The sequence below is a fragment of the Bacillus rossius genome, chromosome 3, assembly GCF_032445375.1.
Source record: "Bacillus rossius redtenbacheri isolate Brsri chromosome 3, Brsri_v3, whole genome shotgun sequence".
NCBI lineage: Eukaryota > Metazoa > Arthropoda > Insecta > Phasmatodea > Bacillidae > Bacillus > Bacillus rossius.
Genome location: NC_086332.1, coordinates 94,870,228 through 94,893,317, shown reverse-complemented (window position 1 = coordinate 94,893,317; position 23,090 = coordinate 94,870,228). Strand labels below are relative to the sequence as shown.

Here is a 23,090-nt window from a genome sequence, read left to right as displayed (position 1 = left end):
GTACTCCCTTTCTCTTCGGTCTTCGTAGTTCAGATCAGTACTTGGAACGTCTCTGCTTGGAACTGATGAAGCGATGGGGAAATATAGATGAGACCAAATAAAGAACAAACGTAAGAGAGGGAAGAAAGCAAGAAAGAAAGACGTGGCATATTGGGTGACAGTGGTATGGTTGGGAGGGGGGAGGGGGGGGGGGGGGGGTTATCTTTCGCGCATGCGCAGTAAGGACCAAACAGAGTAGGAGACGAGAAACACGCAAAGAACGAAAGAACGATTGTTTTTGGTAACAGCGAACTAGTCACCTAGGGATCTTTCGCGCATGCGCAGTAAGGACCAAACAGAGTAGAAGAGAAACACGCAAAGAACGAAAGAACGATTGTTTTTGGTAACAGCGAACTAGTCACCTAGTTCGCTCGTCAGAACAGTTCCAAATGAACTGGTAGTTCGCGAACTACCCATCCCTAATGCAAAATATAAACTGTCCTGGATTACCGTCATCTGTGGTCGTTAACCTCGCCGTGATTTATTGCCACAGAATGTGGTTTTTGTGGTTATGGTTGGAGAAAATAAATTGTTTACCTAGTTTTGCCTAGTAATGTTGCCGGCACGGTGAAATGTATTTTTATGTAGTGTTTTATTGTTTTATTTTTTATTGGTGCGCTGGTGTTACGAACGGAAGATGAATTATATCTAAATTATTTGTGTTTGTGGCAATTTAAGCTTCAAATAACGAAATTTTGACCAAATTCGCGACGAAACAGTGGAAAATCGCAAAATTCACATTTTCGTAAAAAAAAAAAAGGGCCAAATTCGTGAAATAACGACGGTGATTCGCGATCGCGAAAAGTACCTGTCCCCTACTCATAAGGTATGCTATGTCCAATATTCGCAAGGAAACAAATATTCACTATTTCGAAGTGTTTTCATTCAAGGTTGAATTGAACACAAATAGTTTATTATTTGTATTCATATTTGAACATTCGCACAGGCCTAAAAGTAAGACGGAACGAGGCCATGTAGTCAGCCTTGCAGCCTGCCTTGAGGAAGCCTCACTAACAGAGCTGAGCTACCCTCTCTTACCTTTAGCCATCCTTGTAAGAGTATCCACCCTGAGGCTGGTAATAATGCGTGCTACCGAATGAGCTTGTATTGTTAACTGAGAGAGTGAGTGTGTATACGAGACACGGAACCATTCTGAAACAATATCAGCACAGCTCACCTGCAATAGTGTGAACTTTGCACCGATGAAGTGAGTTGCCGAGATATTTGATTCTTTCCCTGCTTAAGGGAAGCATTGTACACCTTTAATTTGTGATTTGAGTACAGAAATATTTTAAACACTAAAGAAACATTTTAGTATTAAAAAAATTACTAATAATCTTAGGTAATTAAAATTTGGTCAATTTCTCAGTGTTTTGACAGGTTTTGATGAAACATTTTCACTTCCCTGATTTTTTCCTATTTTCCAGATTTTTCCTGTCTGTGGGAAACCTGATTTCTGTAACTTATTTCTTATGACACCAAGCCACTGACCCAGACTGTCGGGAGCAATAGTGTTGCTACTGTGGATGTCAAGTTGATGAAACAAGACACCTCCACCCATACACACACACACAGGACAAGGAACCAGGCTGTGAATAATATAAACATGCGACATCAATAATACGTATTATACAGAAAATATACCAATTATATATTCACTCTAGGGTAAAAATACAATCATTTGTATAAAATATATGCATTGATTATATGAGCAACAATCACTTCCTATTCCTTTAGAAAAACTTTTGTTCACCAAGAACTGAATAATTTATTACATCTTGGAAAAAACTGACAAAAAAACACAATGCAAACAAATATTTATTAGTGTCATAAACCTGTTATTTAAATAACGGCTGTATATTTTTAGCTCGTTGGCAACAAGTGTGTTCAGGGTAGAGGACAGCTAGAGGCGTGGAGTTTACTGGGGCTCAGATGTGGCCGCCCTCCTTGAGTTTAACAACGAGCTGGTCTACGTCCTCCAATATGGCTCCTGCCTGTCGCGTGGGAGGGTCTTCCAAGCTCACCACCTGTATGCGTGGAGTCGTGTCCACGCCTAGGTCTGCGGGGGTCACCTTCTTGATGGGCTTCTTCTTCGCTTTCTGCAACAGGAGCCTATTAGGTACACTTCCGCCAGCAACACACTGATGCTTTCAGCTATGAGCCTCTGCACTTCAACACAGCTCAATCTGTGTCAAATAACTACAATAAGATAACAAGATACACACTTAAATAAAATGAGTAGCAGCATATTCTGCCCCTTCCTGCAAACTACTAGGTCAAGTACAATAAATACACCATTTTTAAACAAGTAGGAAACACACAAACCCATTCTATTGGTGATAAACTACGTAATTGCATGCAAGCCACCAACATTAATTGTAGGACCATTCAACTTTTTTTCAGAATTGATTGAACAGGGTGTCTACAAATACCGTGTTTTCTCGCATAATCGTTGCACATTTTATTCTAAAATCAAGTTTGAAAAGTAGAGGTGCGACGATTATGTGGAAAATAATTTTTTTTTTAGGAAAGTTATTCATAAAAACAAAACCCGTTCATGGAAAGTATGTTTATTTAAAAAAAGGTGGAGTATACAACACCACGCCAAACAATTTATATTAATAATTCATTAAACAAAAACTTTCTTCAACTTTAAATAGAAAAACCAAACTGTAATGCCAACGCAAGCCACTGGAATCTATGACGTGAACTAACGCGTAACTTGCCATGAAAGAGTACGGGCCGTCAAATGTGGTTAACTCAGCACCTGACAGAGAGCGCGCGGTGCATGCAATCGGCGAGATATCGATATTCGACTACGTGCGCACGCTCTATACAGTAAGCAACATAAGAACATAGCCAAACACGAATGATGCCAACTAGCGCTGGCTACATGTTAATAAGCGCTACACCACGGCAACGTAGACGATCAGATAAAGGAAATAACGTTTAAAAACATCTTTAAAAGAAAATTACACGTCAGACAACTTTGTATTTCCGTTAATTAAATAAGTAATAAATATTTGATTTCTACTTTAAAATACATTGTTTTATACGGAAAAGATATCTACACCGGTACACCGCGGCAACGCGACAATCAGAAAAAGATAAAAACGTTTAAAAACATCTGTAAAAGAAAATTTACACATCAGACAACTTTGTATTTCCGTTAATAAAACAAGTGGTAATTTCCGAATAAATATTAGATTTCTACTTTAAAATACATTGTTTTATACGGAAAAGATACCTACACAAAGCGCTCGGCATCTTATAGCGGGACCAAAAACATCATTTGACGTTTACGCGAGAAGTTTTTTTATCCAAATTTTGACGACCAAAAATATAGGTGCGATGATTATGCGATAAAAGAGGGTACCTAATAGTGAATCAATTTCAGAACTTTTAGAGACCTTTAATGGAATAGTCCAATGCACAGTATGAATTGGATTACAGATGATGAAATATTAAATAATGAATGTTGAACTTTTTTATGATGTTGGGCCTTAAAATTGATGTGAATAAAAATATTGTTGGTTAAAATGTAGATAATTAGTTTGTAATGTATCAAGGTGGCCACAGACCGGGAAAAGTCAGGGAATTCGTAACAAAACAGGGAAAACCTGAAAAAGTATGTTTTTTTTATGGGCCAGGAAATTTTTTTGAGATAAGATTGTTTCAGCATTGTAATGATTTCTTCAATGGCAATTCATTATAAAAAGTGTTAGTTAGCTGTATCATTTTCAAAATTGTGTGTGCATAATACCATATTCATCCAATAATCCACGCCGAATTTTCATTAAATGTGTGTTTAAAAGCATGGTACGCTGCTTATTCAAAACTTGACAATGCTGCAAGGCAACGTTGCATAGCTAAAGTTCCTTCAAGCTCCAATGTTGGTTAACCTTGCTGTTGGTTCAATGACAACCGACATCTTGCACGTGGATTGAAAGTGCATATATTTGTGAAAAAAGGCGTTGCAATGATTACCGAAGGTTTGCAGTTTAGTGATTATCTACGGCAGCTGAAAATCCCTAAAATGATAAAAATTGATGAGGAAATGGGAAATTATGTTATGAGAAGAAAGTCAGCATATACATGACTGGAGGGATAAAATAAATTTGTGGCCAAACTTTTGATGATGCTTCACTGCAGTAAACAAAACATCTTCAGTCGGCACAGTACTCATTATTTTTTCATCTCTTCAAGTTAAATATATCATTCACAGGTAATCCATAAATAAAATATTTTCTACCTAATATCTGTAGAGATGTGTACTTACAATTTACTTCAAGAATTTTAATGTAAGTATTCAAACTTTCATGTGTTCTGGCAGCAAGAATGTATGTGACAAAAATAACTGGTAGATGTTTACAATGGTACCGAGAATTTTTACAGGAAACTTTTAACACATTGTAATTAGTGGTGCACCGATGCGGATACCGATGAATCGTAATCGGCGATTATGGGTACTTACCGATTAATCGTAATCGGCGATTATCTTAACGATTACTTTGCCGATTATCTACGTCCCGGCGTAATTAAGTAGGTTTTTACCGTGTAATATTTTGTTACACGTTTTAGGACGAAATATGGTAATATTTGTATATATTACAAAATTCATCTAACTCCGTCATATCAAGATTACAGATATTTCGTTAAGTTTAATTAATCTCATTGCCTCTAACAATAAAAAATACATTTTTCCTATACGTTTATTTACGTTTCGTCTTTTGTTTAGTGGCCTTGTACATTACCTATAGATAGCCAGAGACGTAAAATAGATGGCACACAATCAAAATACCACAAGCAGTTGCAGTGTATTCCAAGGTCATTAGATACCAGGTCATCTCATCCCGCTATTTTACTGTTATTGGTCAATCGCGTCTGACGTACATGCTAGACCATATTGCCGCGGGAATTCAAATGAATCACGTGTCTAAATGGCACTTTCTTAAATTTTCCGATTCACATAGACTGATGTAATTTATGTACAGGTTAAATGTATCACGTGTTTCCGCTAGTAATATATTTAATCTTTATTATGTTGTCAGTTATTTAATCGTAAATTAGGCTCAAATGTGTATTTTAAAATCTAAACTGGTGTTGTTGGTAAACATTGTGATGCGTGCTGTTCTTGCAATATTCACAACATTGTGTTATTTAATGCTAGTTTGTTTATGCTTGTTACCATTGATAAGTAATTATATTCAATATTACATTTAGCTTCCTTGCTAGATGTTTAAGTTTCAACATGTTATGTTCATTTGCAGTAGTAAACAAACTTTGTAAGTGTATTAAATATCATACAATATAACAAGTTTTATGGTAATGACTATCCTCCAAAAAATATTCTAAGAATATTTAATGGCCCTTTAACTACCAAATTTTATATTTGTGTGCAGTAATATTTTGTCTAATCCATTGCATTCTAACCTGTGGATCTTCTACATGTGATCCCTCTGCCCTTTACCTATCTCTGAGCTTTCCAAAATCCCCTCCCTTTAATTACCTTAACCTATTTCACCATTCTTTCTTTCTCCTCCTTTACAGTGTGTCCCACACAAGCTCCATCATCACTACTGATGGTCTATGCATCTTCCTTCTTCCGTCATCGTTTCTCCTCCGATATTTGTCACTTATCTCACTACATTGCATTGTACCTTTATAACTCTTAAATGTCCATCGCTAGGTACGAGTCCCAAATTCCTGTGGCGTATTCCATATCTGGTTATCACCAGCATGGAAGATGCCTTTTCATTGACTTTTATTTCTCTCCTTTAGTGTCATAGCAGTTAACCCCAGACCCCTACTCCCTTCTTCACCGTCCGCTATTTTTTTTTTTTTTTTTAATCTACTCATCATGCTTTCCCAGACATCTTTCATTATGAACAGCAAGGGCCCCATGGCACTCCCCTGTGGTACGTACTCCATGTCACCACTCCCTCTTCCTACAATTAATTTAATATTAAGTGAGCTAGTAATTTTGCATAGAAAATTTTATTACAGACCTGTCATTTATAATTATTAATTTAAGTAAAAAAAATTAAACTGCACTCTAAAGCTGTCTGGCCTACTATTAACCATGTCCCTTTCCATCAGCTGTAATTCTTAAGAATGGTAACTCCTGAGTAACATGGTAAATGATCACTATGTGAAAGGTTTGCTAGGTTAACTAGGATCTGTAATTCTGAAAATGGTAGCTCTAAGTGAAAGATTTATTAGTGTACAATAATAACACAATTATTTTTTTAAAGTAATTAATACTTTAAAAGATATGTATTTCCCTGCTTAAATTCTTTCATTTTAATCCTTACACAACTTATTTACCAAAAACTAATAGTCTCCAAAATTACCACATATACTATTAAATTTTGATATAAAATCTCAAATTAAAATTGCAAAACAAACTCCCAGATCATTTACCATGATAAAAATATTTTGGTATTTTGGCATTCTTGGCAGGTACATGTTTCCAAGCTGGTATTCCTAAATATGCTCCTTTCCCACTACGGCCACTACTTACGCACCATAGTGCAGGCAGTAAGGCATACTCAGTTTCTGATTTACCTGAACACTTCTTCTGGAAGAAAACATGCCTAAAACACTGAAACACTTTACTCCTACCTTGTGATACTTTCCAACAAGTGGTCCGCAAATATGTGGCTTAAAACACAAATATCACAGACCATTGTTCAAAGTCTTTATTACATGATACATCGCTGGGTAATTTTATTTCATCTCTTAACATTGGAACGTAAAATTGTACTAAGCCGTTAATGAGAAACAGTATCACATAAACATCATTTGCAGTTTAGACAAACATAATTTTTTTTTTGAACGAGAGTAACTAGAATAAAAAAATATTTTTTTTTTTAATTTGTCAGAAAATTAAACTACTGGTAGAAGATGAAGCATGAGAATAGTTTTTTTTATTTTGTGATCAGATGTTCACAGTAGTAATCATATTTTGAACTGTTAGTTACAAAAAATTTCACCACAAAATGCCAAACTTCTGCTGTAAGAGGTAGAAAAAGAGGCAGGTTTTTTAAATGTGTAGACAGTGACATTCCTCTAGTTTCAAAGGTTAAAAGTGCAAAACTTTATTTGTGTAGAATAAAATTGTACATTTGTATATAAAAAAAACAGCATGCAAACAAACATATACACTTAATTTGTATCAATATAAATGTTTATTTACATGTTCGTAATTAATCTCCTTGATTGTGTTTGTAAGATTAATTTTTTGTTACAAGTAAAAAATATAAATATAAATGTTGTAAGACCACCTAGTGAAAAATGACCAAGCTAATAGTAATTACACAATTATGTGAACAAATAACCATCAATAATATAATCCACTATAACTCTAGTGTGTTAAAATGTAGTAAAAATTTATGTACCTACTTAAAATAATTCTTAAGTGACAGGATTTAAACCTGGAAACTTGTAATCCATAACTACGTACAAACCACTGAGCCAAATAAACATAATAATTTACTGTGAAAAATATTTCATTGTAGGTAAGTGTTTGTATCCTAGGAGTGTAACATCTTTTAAAACTTGCAATATTTATTTTTGTGACTATTAAATTTATTACTAAATGTACTCGTGATTATATTGATGATTTGCATTTCGAAGTCACCATTAATTTAACAGATTTTCATTATTTTTCATGCACATAACACATTTCTCCATATCTTAAATTGTTTTCATTTTATTAGATGCAGTCTGTATACTCTCATCATAATTCTTTACTGCTAGAAACAGTAACAAGGTAATTTTTCTCAAATAATTCATCAGAAATATTTCAACACTCCAAATCTGATCCCAGAACATAATTCATTACATCAAAATTCAGTATTTAACAAAATATATTGGTAATCCATAATAATCTACATTTACTAATGCCTATTATAAATTGTGGTGAGTAAGAAGCTATAAAAGAAATACAATTAGTCACTATGTTCTGTCATACAAACTACATCAATTGACATGATTTTTCTTTCTAAATATTTCATCAACATAAATAGGCACTTCAAGTATGTTTTATAATGAACACATATTTGAAAGATAAATAAAAAGCTGACAAAAATACACAAAACTTTATTTTTTACTACAGGCATTATCTCATTACTATTTTGCTTTAATTGCTTTTTTCAATGCAAATGTGTAGGAATTGTTTTCCCAACTTGTAGCTGATCATTTATTACATTAATTTACATAAAAAGTAATTTAATATTTTTTCTGTAATTTTACATATTTGCGAAGTTTCAAATGGTTTAGCATTAAGTCTCCTTAATGAAATATGTACATAAATAAATTTTGTTACCAAGATATTTATGTAAATGATATAACATTATTTACATGTTGGTTAATACCACCTCTATTAAATGTTAAATTTATTTATTATACTGTTGCCATTAGTTTTTTTTTTATAAAAGTCATTTCGCACAAAATCCTGGATAAAAAGAATTAGTGTGGCAGCTAGCCATGAAAATTAATACCATATTTTCTTTATCTCTGAAATTTATATGGCATATGTATGTATGTATGTATGTATGTATGTGTGTGTGTATATATATACATACACACACACATACATTACTATATAATTGTACGAATAAAATATAAACTGCAAGGCTTTCAATATCATCACACTTTAATGTGATTGTTAAATGGACAAAGTCACAAGACCCACTTGGCTGACCCAGCCACAGGCTGGAAACAGTGGATGATGATGCTTAGTATAAATTTTGGTGTGTGGTAGACAAATACAGGTTATAAATTGAGGTAAAACTAAGCATGACTCCCTAAATACTTCATTTGGAGCTAACAAGACATATTTTACATCACTAGATTATTACTTGTTACCATGGGCACCCATACCTGGGGCAAAGAACCCCCCCCCCCCCCCACCCTTTTGATAGAGAAAGACAAAAATGTAGTTACGTATAAGTCATCCAACACTGAAATATTTTCACGTAGAAGATTTTAAATATATGTACCTACTTACAAATCACCATTTGTCTTCCAAAATATTTAAAACACCATATACCTCCAGATCTCACTCCCCCCCCCCCCCCCCCCCTCAAAATATCACATGGATGCACTTGCTTGTTACATAAGTATACAAACACATTTGTAACTTTTCCATGCATCTGAATTACTTAGTTTGATATGCTACATATTTTCTATTCATGTTGAAAACAACTGTGGTTAGGTTCAGGTTTTTTTTTTTGTTAAACTGCATTAAATCACTGTGGCCCAATTATGACCACAAAACATATTAAAAATTATAAAATGCACAAATATGTAAATACAATAAGAACATAGACAATTACTTGTGAATGTAACAAGGGACAACTCTTTGCAATATGACCAGAGTTATTTATTTAGTTTCAATTTAGTGAAAAACCAGAGAAAGAAAACAATACAGTGAAAGAATGAGTGATCTGACAAGCTATGGAATGTTTGCTATTTAAAGATAAACAAAGCAATGACAAATGAATTAAACCAGAAAATGAAGTTCATTAGGTGTTGTTCACATCAAACATGCTTTTATTCAATGAACGCTGAGCAATATCAGGAGCCTTATTGTTTTCCTACAAACATAATACATCCAATAACATTTAGTCCTGTCAAACAGTTTTAGAAGTTATATCTTGCGAAGTCATAAGTTTTTGTTAAACAATTCTGTAGCAAACACACATTCTGAAATTATCCATGACTACAATTTACATGTAAATTATTTCATATGAAATACAAAAGATTACTATCACTCCAAACACACCCCACAATTTTTTTTGCTAAATCTAAATTAAATGACACTTCCTTCAAAAAATCTATAAGCCTACTATTTATGTTACAATTTTTTTCATTTTCTTGCACACTTTGTTGCTGCTTCTTCCAACACGTTTTTTACTTAGCTGTCAATTGAAATGATTCAATCTTAAAAAAGTCCTTATTCTTACAAATGAAGCAACCAATTTCTTCTCAACAGCAGGCATTTTTACATTACTAAACCACAGCACGAAAACAAAATCAAAACATGCACGCAATTTCAGTTTTGTTTACTTTGAAGGTCTAGCGGATACGTCATTTCACGGAAACACCCGAACGACCAAACTCGTTTTTCTTCTGTTGAGACGACCTGGTATCTAATGACCTTGAGTGTATTCTATGAGAATCGATCTTTTCGAATCGTAGTAGCGGTTCAAAATCGTGGTCCCGATTCCTTTCAGAGTTCATCATTGCGTTTTACAAACTCGTTATGGGCGTCTTTGGTAACAACATCCGTTGTTGTGTTATTTGTATGTGACGTGAAAAGTGAAAAAGTATTTATAAGTTTATATATTCAGTGAACATAAATAAAATCACATGTGCTAGAATTGGTTTTTAGTCATTTTTATATAATTATAGTAAGATGGCGAGTGGTGAGAAAAAAAAGTGAAGTGTGGAAACATTTTTCTATAAACTCAAGTGAACAAAATAAAGCAGCATGTTTACATTGTTAAACAGTAATTTCTCGATGCAACCTTATGTGATAGTCGATAATAATGCTAGTTTTCCGCAACAAAAACTAACCCGTTGTAAATTACAATTATTAGACTGTAGTTCAAGTTGTTTACAACAACAAATATAAATAGAAGTTATTTAATTTACTCTTTGCAATGACTTAATAGTGTATTTTATATATTTTTATACTGTTATTATAACTGTATTCTCAATTTTACCTACTCTTGTAATTAAATTCACATGGGAATAAAACATTTTGTGTGCATTATTACACTTAAAAAAATTATTTCATTATAATCGGTAACTGAATCGGTATCTGCCGATTATTGCTCTCATAATCGGTAATCGGTAATCGAATCGGTAAAGCCATATCGGTGCACCACTAATTGTAATGTTGCAGAACCCTGCCCTCCTAATTAAATAATTTTTCTTTTCAACTGTTTTTATGCATGTAGATATTTCTTAAAAGGTCTTTTCAAGGATATTTTACAGCTTTTATGTATGTAGAAAGTTGATATTTTTCACTTGCTGAATGTTTTAAGAAGGTATTATGTATTTTATTAGACATTTTTAGTCATTACTATTTTTTATGTAATTATTCACAAATGAGCCGCTGTTCTAGATTTTTACCTATTTAGGCCTACTTTTTCAGGTTATTTCTAAATGATTTTAATTTTGTATAGTAATCTTATTATGATGGCTGTTCTTTATTTTAATTAACGCGTTGGATGATTCTAGAACAAGGGACTGTCTGGTGTGATGGACAGAAAGAGAGGCATGAGAGGCCTGTAAGTGTAAGTGAGAAAGGAACAGTGCTTCCCCGCCAACCGAGATAAAGACGGTAATTTCTCCCCTGCGTGGGAACTGAGTGACAACTGCTCTCTCACGGTGTGGGAGAGAGAACGAGAATGGGAGTCCCCGATTTCGAGGTGAAATTGAAAAGAGACTGATCAGGGGAAGCCCAGAGTTCTGTATGTACAAGGTTTTTTCATGTATTGTAACTTGTTCTGTGATTGGCTTGTATCTGTAGCATGAATGAAGAGTGCGTGTGATTGGTCGGTGAGGTCATGTGACGTCTACTCCCTGCGTGGAGAAGAGTGTGGCAGGACTTCACCAGTCGTCTGTCGATCGCTGCCCCAGTAGGTCGCGTTCGGTGGCTTCTCGCTAAATTATGCAGTAATTTGCTAATGGATAATTTAACGTTGGTGGTCAGAGCCAAGCCGAGTATTAAGTCAACCTAATTTGTTTTATTTTCTTTCGGACAATAATTAGAAATTGCTGCCACCTTCGTCGGCATTTGGCTCGGGGCGAAATTCGGTTTCGCTGGGTGCGGCCACGTTTGAGGCCGCACTGACTTCATGTATTTGCAGCAAAACATTACTGAAGGACTTAATCTACGCTATTATTTTTCGTTAATTTTCCTCGCGCGAGCTACCAGCAGTTTTTCGATGGGCAGATGTATGAATGAAACGAGTGAATGAACCATTAGAAGTGTTTGGATTCGTCGGGGCATTCTGTGTGAAAAAATAAAAACAAAAACTAAAATCGGCGTTCAACATCTGTTTATTTTTGTATATAACGAAACGTTATATTTGGCGCCCGGCCGTGCTGCTTGAATTTGGACACGACCCTGAGATTAAGACGGACTTTTCGGCAGCGAAGGAGAAGATATAAACATTCTTAAAACAGTTCGTGACTACGATAACCTGAAACAACGAAAATTTACTACTAATATTGAACAATTTAGAAGAAAATGGCGAAGTGTATCCAGAACTGTCAGCGCAGCTGAGCGGCGATTGCGGCAAGAGACGACGGGCTGCTTCAGCGGGTGAAGTGTTCCAGAGAAACGGCGGAAAGCGGGACAGAGCGACCCAAGGCACCATGGAACTTCAGGCTTGTCTCAACGAGGGACTTCAGGACCTCATTGCCAGACTTCGAGATCGTCACTTCGCGGGACATCGCGGGATGAATCGCCGAAAATAGCAAGTCGAAAAATGGAACTAAATTAATTTTTTGCATTATTTTTCTTTTGTGTTGAGCATTCAACTAAGATTTGGGTTAATTTTTGTAATTTGTATATTTCATTATGACGATTAGTAGCCTAGTTGAGGTTATGGGGGGGGGGGGGGGGGGGTCAGACCAAATTATACAATTACTATTGTTAATACAACAGGAAATGAAACAAAACTGCCAGGAAATGATGCGGGACAGACACAGGAAATGAAACGGGGATATCGGGAACTTATTCAGGGACAAAATGAAATCAACAACAAAATAGATCAGGCAACTCACAAAATAGAAGGAAATTCACAAGAGATTGCTAAGTTAAGGAGTGAAATAGGCACACAGTTGCGACAGGAATTCGGCAGGGTGGAGAACAAATTTGATAACTTTAAAATTAATGAACAGATAGCCACAAGTACAAACAAAGTAGATGGGTGTGCAAATAATGTGGCAGAAATGCAAGTGGAAAGGGAACTAACTAGTTTAGGAACTTGTGAAATGAAAGTAATAGTGTCAAAAGAAAATATTGAATTTTTTGGACATGATGTAAAAGAAAAAATAAACATTGAAAACACATTTGAAAAATTTCATGATGAAGTAAACAGGGAATGTTCGGATAATGTAGAGAAAACATTTTGTAAAATAAGAGTTAATGGACATGTGAACAGGATTTTGTGTAAACAGATGAAAAAAGTAGAAATTGAAATGCAAATGTTCTCAGATACACTTAAGGATGAGTTTGCTGAGGAATTGATCAGTGAATTGAGTTTTGCAGATTGTGGAGAAATGATAAAAGGGAGATTTTGTCAAAATGTAAGCAGTAATGTACGAAGATGTGGGTTGTGGGTACTGAATAGGGTACAAACTGAAATTTTCGCACCGATACATGTGAGTAAAATTGTGCAACATGATCAGAGGTTTTTTGTGTGGAAGCATGTGTACAGAACTATCGCCGAGATAGTAAACAGTTTTTTGTTCTGTTCAAAGGCAGAAGAAATGAGTGGTGAATGTAAAGGGGTGATGAAACATCTGGAAACAGTGTGTGTAGACTTGTTTGGCCTACTGCCTAGATGGAGGGGTGTAGTCAAATCCAGTTTTGTGGTGTTTGATGTTTTTTAAATTTTTTGCAAATTTTGCCATTTTTTAATGTTTTTTATTTTTTTTTTTATTTTTTGAATTGTATACTTTTTAAATAATGTTTTGTATTTTGTAGAGTTTTTGTATTTTTTGAAGAATAGTTAGAGGATAATATAGGAATGCACAAGTAATGTTATAACAGCGATTTTTTACAAGATTCTTATAGAGAAGAAAGATAAATACATTGATGTTAATGTGAATATTTTCTGTTTTGAAACAATAATAGTAATAATAGTATAGATTCTTTTTGAATATACATTTACTAAATATTACGTAAAGAAATGCTTTATATTGTGAGAATTTCATTGCACTTGGGTAATGTTTGGGTTGTTTAATGTGGTATCATGGGAAGATGTTAACTAAAATTTATGAGTTATGTTTTCGGAAAATGAAAGAATTTTTGAAAAGGTTTAATATTTTAAATTAAAATGCCACACATTGGTAATGGTAAATATTTGTTTTGAATTAAATAACAGGGTGTCAATATCCTATATTAAAGGTATGAAATGTATTACTAAACGTTAATGAATACCAGTCGTCGTGTTTTGAAGCTGCAGAATCAATCATGTGTTCATGATGGCCAGTTAGATGAATTTTTTCGTATTGTCCTAAATAAGCAGCAAATGTTTTTTTTTGTGTGTAATGTGGTTTGTGAGGCAGCTGGGGGGCCAGGAGGTTAATTTTAAATATGTTTCCGGCATGGAGTCCGATGTTTTTTCTTTGCAAGGGTGCGTCCCTTCTCCTTGGTCGCTCCCACCCCTCATCAATGTTAATATATGTTGACGTCGTCCCAGGTGCTCTCGTGGCTCGCACAGGTCGTTATGCCACCTCGGTGCCTCACCGGTCGGCGTGTGTGGTCGGTGGTAGTGTCTCGAACGGGTGTAGGTCGATTGTCATGGAGAGCGGAGATCGACTCAAGCCCTAACGGGACCTGCCAGTACGCGCCAGTTGGCCTTCACCCCTCGGGGCGAGCAGTTGTGTGCGACTCGCGGAGTTCGGCGATCGGTGTTCGTGTGCGTACCGAGAACGTGACAAGTTAGTCGTGTGTGTGGTCCAACCACCCCTGCCTGCCACGTGGCGACGTCACAACCTCCGAGAGACGGAGTCTCGTGCTGTGAACTAGCCCACAGCAACCACCCCTGTTAAAGGTTAGTTGGCGCCCTCAGACACCACCCAACCACGCATCAACATCGGCAGGACGACAAATGGCGCCCATCTAGGTGGCTCATCAAAATTGCAAACAATTTAGGCAAAGAAAACCCGTCAAAATTCCCGTCAAAACTACGGCAAAGTAGTCGAAAGGCGAGCCAGGACAAAGGGGAGGAAAACGCGCGCGCAGGACAAAAGGCGCGTCTGACCAGCGCCGTTAACGGGACCCAAGGGAAAACGAGGTCATTCCACCCCCACCCCAGCAACGCGCGTGCTAGAAAGGAGCACCGGCCACCACTTTCCCCTCTCCGGGCCGCCGAGCGCGCACGTGCACAAAAGAAGCCAACTCCGGCCGTTCGGCACCCGAGCCTAACCGAGTGGAACCAAAGGCAGCCGAATCGGCACACTCGACCGCGGACCGCGTTCACGGACACATCCCGTCTCCCGGGGCGGCCAGCCACGTTCCACGAGGTTGCAGAGAGATCCGGACATAGCCATCGACATGGAGGGATTGTGTGAGGGCTGTTTTAGACCCTTTCCGGAGTCACTCGTAAATAACGAGAGTGCTCAGTGTCAGTGCTCGTGCGGCCATGTCCGCGTCTAAGAGGAGCAGCCGGGAAGCGCCGCAAGGGGTACAACAAACACGCTGTGCGCAGCCGTGCGCTGCCGCGCGCAGCCAGGCGAGACGGCCCGATGCCTACAGTGCGGGGTCACAAAACACAGCGCATGCGCTGAAGTACGCGAGTTTGTGCATTTTCGTGATGGGTTGTTCCTCTGCGTCACCTGCGAGAGCACAATGATGCAAGCATACCACGCACAGCTGACCCCCGCGCCGCGCGCCGCGAGTGGGCCGGTCATACTGCCGGAGTTCGCGGGTCACGCCCACGAGGACCCAGCCATGTTCTTGCAGGTATGCAAGGAAAAATTAGCACGCCATCACATCGCATCAGAGGAGTGGACAGAACGCGCCAGCAGCCAGTTGCGCGGCGACGCCCGAACCTGGTGGTCTCAGACAGGCGATTACGACACACCGCCTCACCTACCACTCGCCAGTGGAGACGGCCCACAGCACCCGATGACGGACAGCCCCACGTCGCCAGCGAGCTACACCATTCACCAGGTGTTGCCGGTGACCCGACCCACAGCTGGGGGGTCGAGAGACGCACCGTCTCACCTACCACTCGCCAGTGGAGACGGCCCTACGCACCCGATGACGGACAGCCCCACGTCGCCAGCGAGCGACACCATTCACCAGGCGTCGCCGGTGACCCGACCCACAGCTGGGGGGTCGAGAGACGCACCGTCTCACCTACCACTCGCCAGTAGGGGCGGCCCACCGCACCCGATGACGGACAGCCCCACGTCGCCAGCGAGCGACACCATTCACCAGGCGTCGCCGGTGACCTGACCCACAGCTGGGGGGTCGAGAGACGCACCGTCTCACCTACCACTCGCCAGTAGGGGCGGCCCACCGCACCCGATGACGGACAGCCCCACGTCGCCAGTGAGCGACACCATTCACCAGGCGTCGCCGGTGACCCGACCCACAGCTGGGGGGTCGAGAGACGCACCGTCTCACCTACCACTCGCCAGTGGAGGCGGCCCACAGCACCCGAAAATGGACAGCCCCACGTCGCCAGCGAGCGACACCATTCACCAGGCGTCGCCAGTGACCCGACCCACAGCTGGGGACCCCAGCCAAGCACCACCGCGCCTGGGGCGGATGGGACCGAAGGCTGGAAACCTCATCCGCATCCCTGTCTCGCTGGATGGGAGGCCGGTGGAGGCGTTGGTGGACACCGCGGCGACTCACACCTAAGTTGCGGCCCACCTTGTTCCTGATGCTGAAGTAACACCTGAGGCAGACACCATTCAGCTCGCAACAAAGGGATCTAGCACGGTCACGACTGGGCGTGTGGAGGTGAGTGTCGGTATAAGGGATTATGTGACCAGGACGTGCGCACTCGTAGTGCAGGACCTCAGGGATGAGCTCATCCTAGGGTTACCCTGGCTAGTCCAGGAGGATGCTAACATAGAAGTCGGGGCAGGTAGGATGCATGTCGGGACCCAGGGGCGCTGGACCGTGTATGGGTTGTCACATCGCCGCCCACCTACCTGGACGGATCCTACCCAGCTGATAGACCTACGCCACGGCGTACCACCAGACTATTGTGCCCTTCTAGACAGAGCCCTCAGGCAGCAACCGCAGGTGTTCGCGTCAGCTGATCGGCTGCGCCGCACGAATATTACAGAACATTGTATACCCATGATACCCCATGTTCCTCCATTCGCCAAGCCAGGGGGTTTCGGTCCCCGTGAGCTCACTGCCATACAGGAACAAATCACAGAAATACTGGGGGATGGGGTAATAGAGCCCAGCACGTCACCATACAACTGTCGCATAGTCATGGCCAGTAAGAAAGATGGCTCCCTGCGTTTCTGCATCAATTTTAAGCCAATTAATGACCTAACCATCCCGGCACCACCCCCACTCATAAATCTTACAGAAGCGCTCACCAGCATGGGCGATGCCCAGGTGTTTACGTCACTAGACCTGAAGTCCGGCTACTGGCAGGTGCCAGTTCGGCCTGAGGACCGCCCCAAGACCGCCTTCACTGCACCCGATGGGCGCAGGTTTCAGTTTTGTACTATGCCGTTCGGGCTGATGGATGCCCCTGCGACCTTCCAGACCATGATGGTCCACGTCTTGGACGGCTACATTGGCAAGTTTGCCGCGGCCTCCCTCGACGACGTGATCATATGGTCCCAATCGTGGGAGGATCATGCACATCACCTCGCATTGGTCCTCGAACGGCTAGCCACGCACGGACTGACGTGTGCGCCGCGCAAGTGCCATGTCGGCGCGAAGGAACTGGAGTTCTTGGGGCACCTCGTGAGCGCGGACGGGTGTCGACCCCTGCCAGATCAGCTGGCCCTGATAGAGGGGAAAGAGCCTCCCCGTACCAGAAAACAATTGCAGAAGCTAATGGGACTTTTAAACTGGCTCAGGTCATTCATCCCGAACTTCGCCACCATCACCGCACCAATGACGGACCTCCTGTCACCCAAGAGCAGGTTTCGATGGACGGACGCGGCAGAGCAGGCCCTCACCTGTGTCAAGCAGCAGTTCAGGGAGTGTGACACCCTGTCACGGCTAGTGCCCGATATTCCCCTATTCGTCCAGACAGACGCGAGCCAGGAGGGTATGGGGGCAGTAATCTACCAACAAAGAGCTGGAGAAGAGAGGCGGGTGATTGAGTACGCCAGTGCCAAGTTTGGCCCTGCAGAGCGGCGGTACCACGTCAACGAGCAGGAGTGTCTCGCGGTGGTGTGGGCACTCAGGCGATACCGACACCACCTCGAGGGGAGACGCTTCACGCTCCGCACTGACAGCCAGTGCCTGCAGTGGCTGAACTCCGCCCAGGGAGGCAAATCCAAGTTCACGCGGTGGGCACTGATGCTCCAGAACTTCGCTTTTCGCGTGGAGCACGTCCCTGGGCGGGAGAACCAGCTGGCGGACGAGCTCTCCCGTCACCCAGATGCCAACACTGTGTTCAAGGATGATCAGGGATGGGACGACTTACTTCCCCCCTGCAACCCCCAGACAGGGTCTACAAGTGAGCCCCCACCAGCAGCGCTATACGCTACTACGACCGAGAGGCCCCGCGACCCTGCGCCAGCTACCCTAGCCAACCTCATGGAGATCGTCTGTCTTGCACAGAGCCAGGACTTGGTCAGTCAAGCAGACCTCGCTAAATGCAGAGAACAGGAGCTTCCCCACCTACGTAGTCTTGATGGGGTACTCCAGAGCAGTGTGCCCGGAGACATGAGCTCGTGGCGCACGCACGTGCCGCCGGCAGGACGGAAGGCTGCCTTGCATTTTTATCATGATCACGACCTAGCGGGACACCCGGGGGCCGACCAGACCCAGCGGGCACTGCGGCAGTGGTTCCACTGGCCGGGCGTTACAGGTGACATCCGCGATTATGTGCGAGACTGCCAACCATGCCAACAGCGCAAGGCCCGTCGGCCTGACGGGGTAGAGCAACAGTGCCCCAGGAGGCCCCATGACCCATTTCACACCGTGGCTCTCGACGTAATGGGCCCATAGCCCCGCACATCCCGCGGGAAGCGATTCTTGGTTGTTATCACGGATACTTTCACACGCTGGGCAGAAGCGTTTGCCGTCACCAATGTACGAGCTGAGACCATCGCCACTCTCCTCGATGCTGAAGTATTCCCACGATATGGGTTTCCCCGAGTGCTACTCACAGATAATGGCACACAATTCAAAGGCCGGCGCTGGAAGGCCGATTGTAAGCGCTGGCAGGTGGAGCACCACACGACACCCACGTACCACCCAAGAGCAAACCCGACAGAACGCCGCAACCAGGACATCAAAGTCCAGTTGCGGCTACGTCTGGGGGACGACCACACCCAGTGGGATGTGCTCCTCCCCAAGATATTGTACTGCCTCCGTCGCCGCCGAAACGTGGTAACCGGCTACTCCCCTGCGGAGTTGCTTCAGGGACGGGATCTCGCCCTCCCAGGGGAACTCCGGGTAGCGGGCGCTGCTGAACGAGTGCTTCAAATGCCTGTCGCCGAAAGACGGGAGGATGCACGCCGGAATCAGGCACAGTTTTGAGCCACTCATACCCCTCAGACCACTCACCCACCCCTGCCATTGGAGCCGGGGCAACAGGTGTACGTTCGATGTCACCACCTTTCCTCCAGAGGCAAGAAGTTTTGCGCAAGCCTGGCCCCTAAATGGTCCGAACCCCGTGAGGTAGTGAAGCGACTCGGGCCTACCACCTACGCGGTCATAACACGGAGTGGAAGAGCCGCCAAGGTTCACCGAGATGATCTCCGGTTAGTCCACCCTAAGGTTGGTCCGGGACACCTGCACAAAGGTCCACAGAGGAGAAGAAGGACATCAGACAAACATCAATTCCCCCCATCACCTCTTGCGGCGACATCGGACACAGATCATGCAACCATAGTATCACCAAGCCCAATGACACCAGCCACAGGTCAACCCCTCCTGTCACAGGCCATGCAGACGGCGAATGCGCACCATACTTGCTCGTCGCCCGAGCCCCAGGCAAGCAGGGCCATGATGCCCGAGCCCCAGGCAAGCAGGGCCACGATGCCCGAGCTGGAGCACATGATGAGGCGCTTGGGTTACTGGGACTATCTGGGGTTAACGGCATCTGCCGTTACCCAAGGCATGTCCCCCCCTAAATGGCCAGCGGATGCGAGTCTGGAGAGATCGACATTTTCGGTGCGGGTTGACAAGCCTGAGTCCACAGGGGCAGACCAGCGAGGCGACGGGCAACCCAGCCAGGAGGACGGAGGAGTGACCATCGTCCCTCTCGATGAGGCCGACGACACAGGGAAAGCACCGCCTGTACCCAACCAAGCTGAGCCAGACGCCACGTCACAAACTCAAGTGGTGCGGCGATCGACTCGGCCTCATGTCCCCCCTGTCAGGTTCGGGATAAATGATGGGTACTAACCACCACTAGGGGCCCGTGCTGGGGGCCACACCAACCCTAGACAGAACCTTTTCCCGGATGCACACCACTGCTCAGTGATGAAGTTGCTACCGCATATCGCCCAGCCCAACTCCACTACATCTACCAACACCTCTCAGACACAGTGCACTCCAGAGAACTTACAGTGTACCTACGGAGGAAATGCCCCGAGGCAATGCGTGTGATGGAGGCTTCGAGGGGCATAACGGCCTCGGTGAGGGGGGGAGGGGGCATTTGACATCGTCCCAGGTGCACTCGTGGCTCGCACAGGTCGTTATGCCACCTCGGTGCCTCACCGGTCGGCGTGTGTGGTCGGTGGTAGTGTCTCGAATGGGTGTAGGTCTTTTGTCATGGAGAGCGGAGATCGACTCAAGCCCTAACGGGACCTGCCAGTACGCGCCAGTTGGCCTTCACCCCTCGGCACGAGCAGTTGTGTGCGAGTCGCGGAGTTCGGCGATCGGTGTTCGTGTGCGTACCGAGAACGTGACAAGTTAGTCGTGTGTGTGGTCCAACCACCCCTGCCTGCCACGTGGCGACGTCAAAACCACCGAGAGACGGAGTCTCGTGCTGTGAACTAGCCCACAGCAACCACCCCTGTTAAAGGTTAGTTGGCGCCCTCAGACACCACCCAACCACGCATCAACATCGGCAGGACGACAATGTGTTGCTGTTGCTGAAAGGGGAGGTATGATTTGAAACCTGAGGAAGGACATTAGTTCATGTAATTTGTTTTTGAAGAATAGAAACATACGTCTGTATCTTAATGAAGTATTTGTCATGCCATGACTATAGAATTGTCAACTTGTTGTTTTGTGGAAATTTAAGTATGGTATGTAAAGCATGAAATTTGATGTGTAATGACAAGTGCAGTGTATATTTGTGTATAGCTTTGTATAATTTTTTGTTTTAAATTTTGTCAATAGGTTAGCCGAGCTGACGAGCAGCTAAAAGGGTTGTAATTGAGCGCCCCTTACTTTTCGGCTAGCTCGGGAGTTAGGAAGGAAAGAGAAGAAAGTTGGTAAACATTTGTGTATTTTTTTTGTGTAATTTGGTAGTAGGTTAGCCGAGCTGACTAGCAGCTAAAAGGGTTGTAATTGAGCGCCCCTTACCTTTCGGCTAGCTCGGGAGTTAGGAAGGAAAGAGAAGAAAGTTGGTTAACATTTGTGTATTTTCTTTGTGTAATTTGGTAGAAGGTTAGCCGAGCTGACTAGCAGCTAAAAGGGTTGTAGTTGAGCGTCCCTTACCTTTCAGCTAGCTCAGGAGCTAGGAATGAGGATAGAGGAGGTTGGAAGAACTTCGAGTATTTTTGTGTATTTGTTATGTGTAAAAGGTTAGCCGAGCTGACTAGCAGCTAAAAGGGTTGTAATTGAGCGCCCCTTACCTTTCGGCTAGCTCAGGAGTTAGGAAGGAAGATAGAGGAAGTTGGGAGAAATTTGTGTATTTTTTTTGTGTAATTTGGTAGTAGGTTAGCCGAGCTGACTAGCAGCTAAAAGGGTTGTAATTGAGCGCCCCTTACCTTTCGGCTAGCTCGGGAGTTAGGAAGGAAAGAGAAGAAAGTTGGTAAACATTTGTGTATTTTTTTTGTGTAATTTGGTAGTAGGTTAGCCGAGCTGACTAGCAGCTAAAAGGGTTGTAATTGAGCGTCCCTTACCTTTCGGCTAGCTCGGGAGTTAGGAAAGATGGAGAAGAGAGTTGAAAAGACTTTGTGTATTTTTATGTGTAATAGGTAAGCCGAGCTGACTAGCAGCTAAAAGGGTTGTAGTTGGGCGCCTCTTACCTTTCGGCTAGCTCAGGAGTTAGGAAGGAATGATAGAGGAGGTTGGAATAACCTTGGTGTATTTTTTGTTTTATATTTGGTAATAGGTTAGCCGAGCTGACTAGCAGCTAAAAGGGTTGTAATTGAGCGTCCCTTACCTTTCGGCTAGCTCGGGAGTTAGGAAAGATGGAGAAGAGAGTTGAAAGGACTTTGTGTATTTTTATGTGTAATAGGTAAGCCGAGCTGACTAGCAGCTAAAAGGGTTGTAGTTGGGCGCCCCTTACCTTTCGGCTAGCTCAGGAGTTAGGAAGGAATGATAGAGGAGGTTGGAATAACCTTGGTGTATTTTTTGTTTTATATTTGGTAATAGGTTAGCCGAGCTGACTAGCAGCTAAAAGGGTTGTATTTGGGCGCCCCTTACCTTTCGGCTAGCTCAGGAGTTAGGAATGGAGAAGAGGAAGTTGGTAGAACTTTGTGTATTTTTTTTTGTGTATTTTGATAAATGATGAGGTCATGTAACATTTTAATAAGAAAGTTTGAATATGATAAGTGATGAGGTAGTGTGTTATAAAAAAGTTTTGAAGTTTCAAATAACTAATTTAATGTTTTTTAGAGTTGTAGTTGTTGGGGAAAGTTTATTATTTGAATTACAGTGTCTTAGGAAGTTGATGCATCTATATTAGAAATTATAGTTCATGGGTTATCAATGTTGAGCAGACTAGTTCTAATTTTGAAATAAGTTTTGTCCAGTGGTTGAAGTTATGATAGAGGTATTGTGAAGAGACTTAGAAATTTATAATTTTAGAATTTGATAAGTTGTTTTTTTTTGATGGAGTTTAGGAAAATTTTGTGTCAACAGTTTTGAAGCGATAGTGTTGTCAAAGTTTTATAAGTGCAGATAGGAAAAGTGGAGATATTGGTTGATTTGTGGGTTAAAGTGGTTGTTCCATGAGATT

General features: G+C 42.2%; 1 protein-coding gene across 2 annotated transcripts in view; it reads right to left on the bottom strand.

Annotated features, from left to right (window-relative positions):
- Positions 1-1,669: 1,669 nt before the first annotated feature.
- The window catches only part of LOC134531040 (electron transfer flavoprotein subunit beta), a 43,111-nt gene continuing 21,690 nt past the window's right edge, over positions 1,670-23,090 (bottom strand). For both annotated transcript variants that reach the window (XM_063366533.1, XM_063366532.1), the window contains exon 6: positions 1,670-2,138. In XM_063366533.1, the coding sequence (XP_063222603.1) occupies positions 1,968-2,138 (171 nt within the window). In that variant the 3' untranslated portion in view covers positions 1,670-1,967. The remainder of the gene's footprint in view (positions 2,139-23,090) is intronic.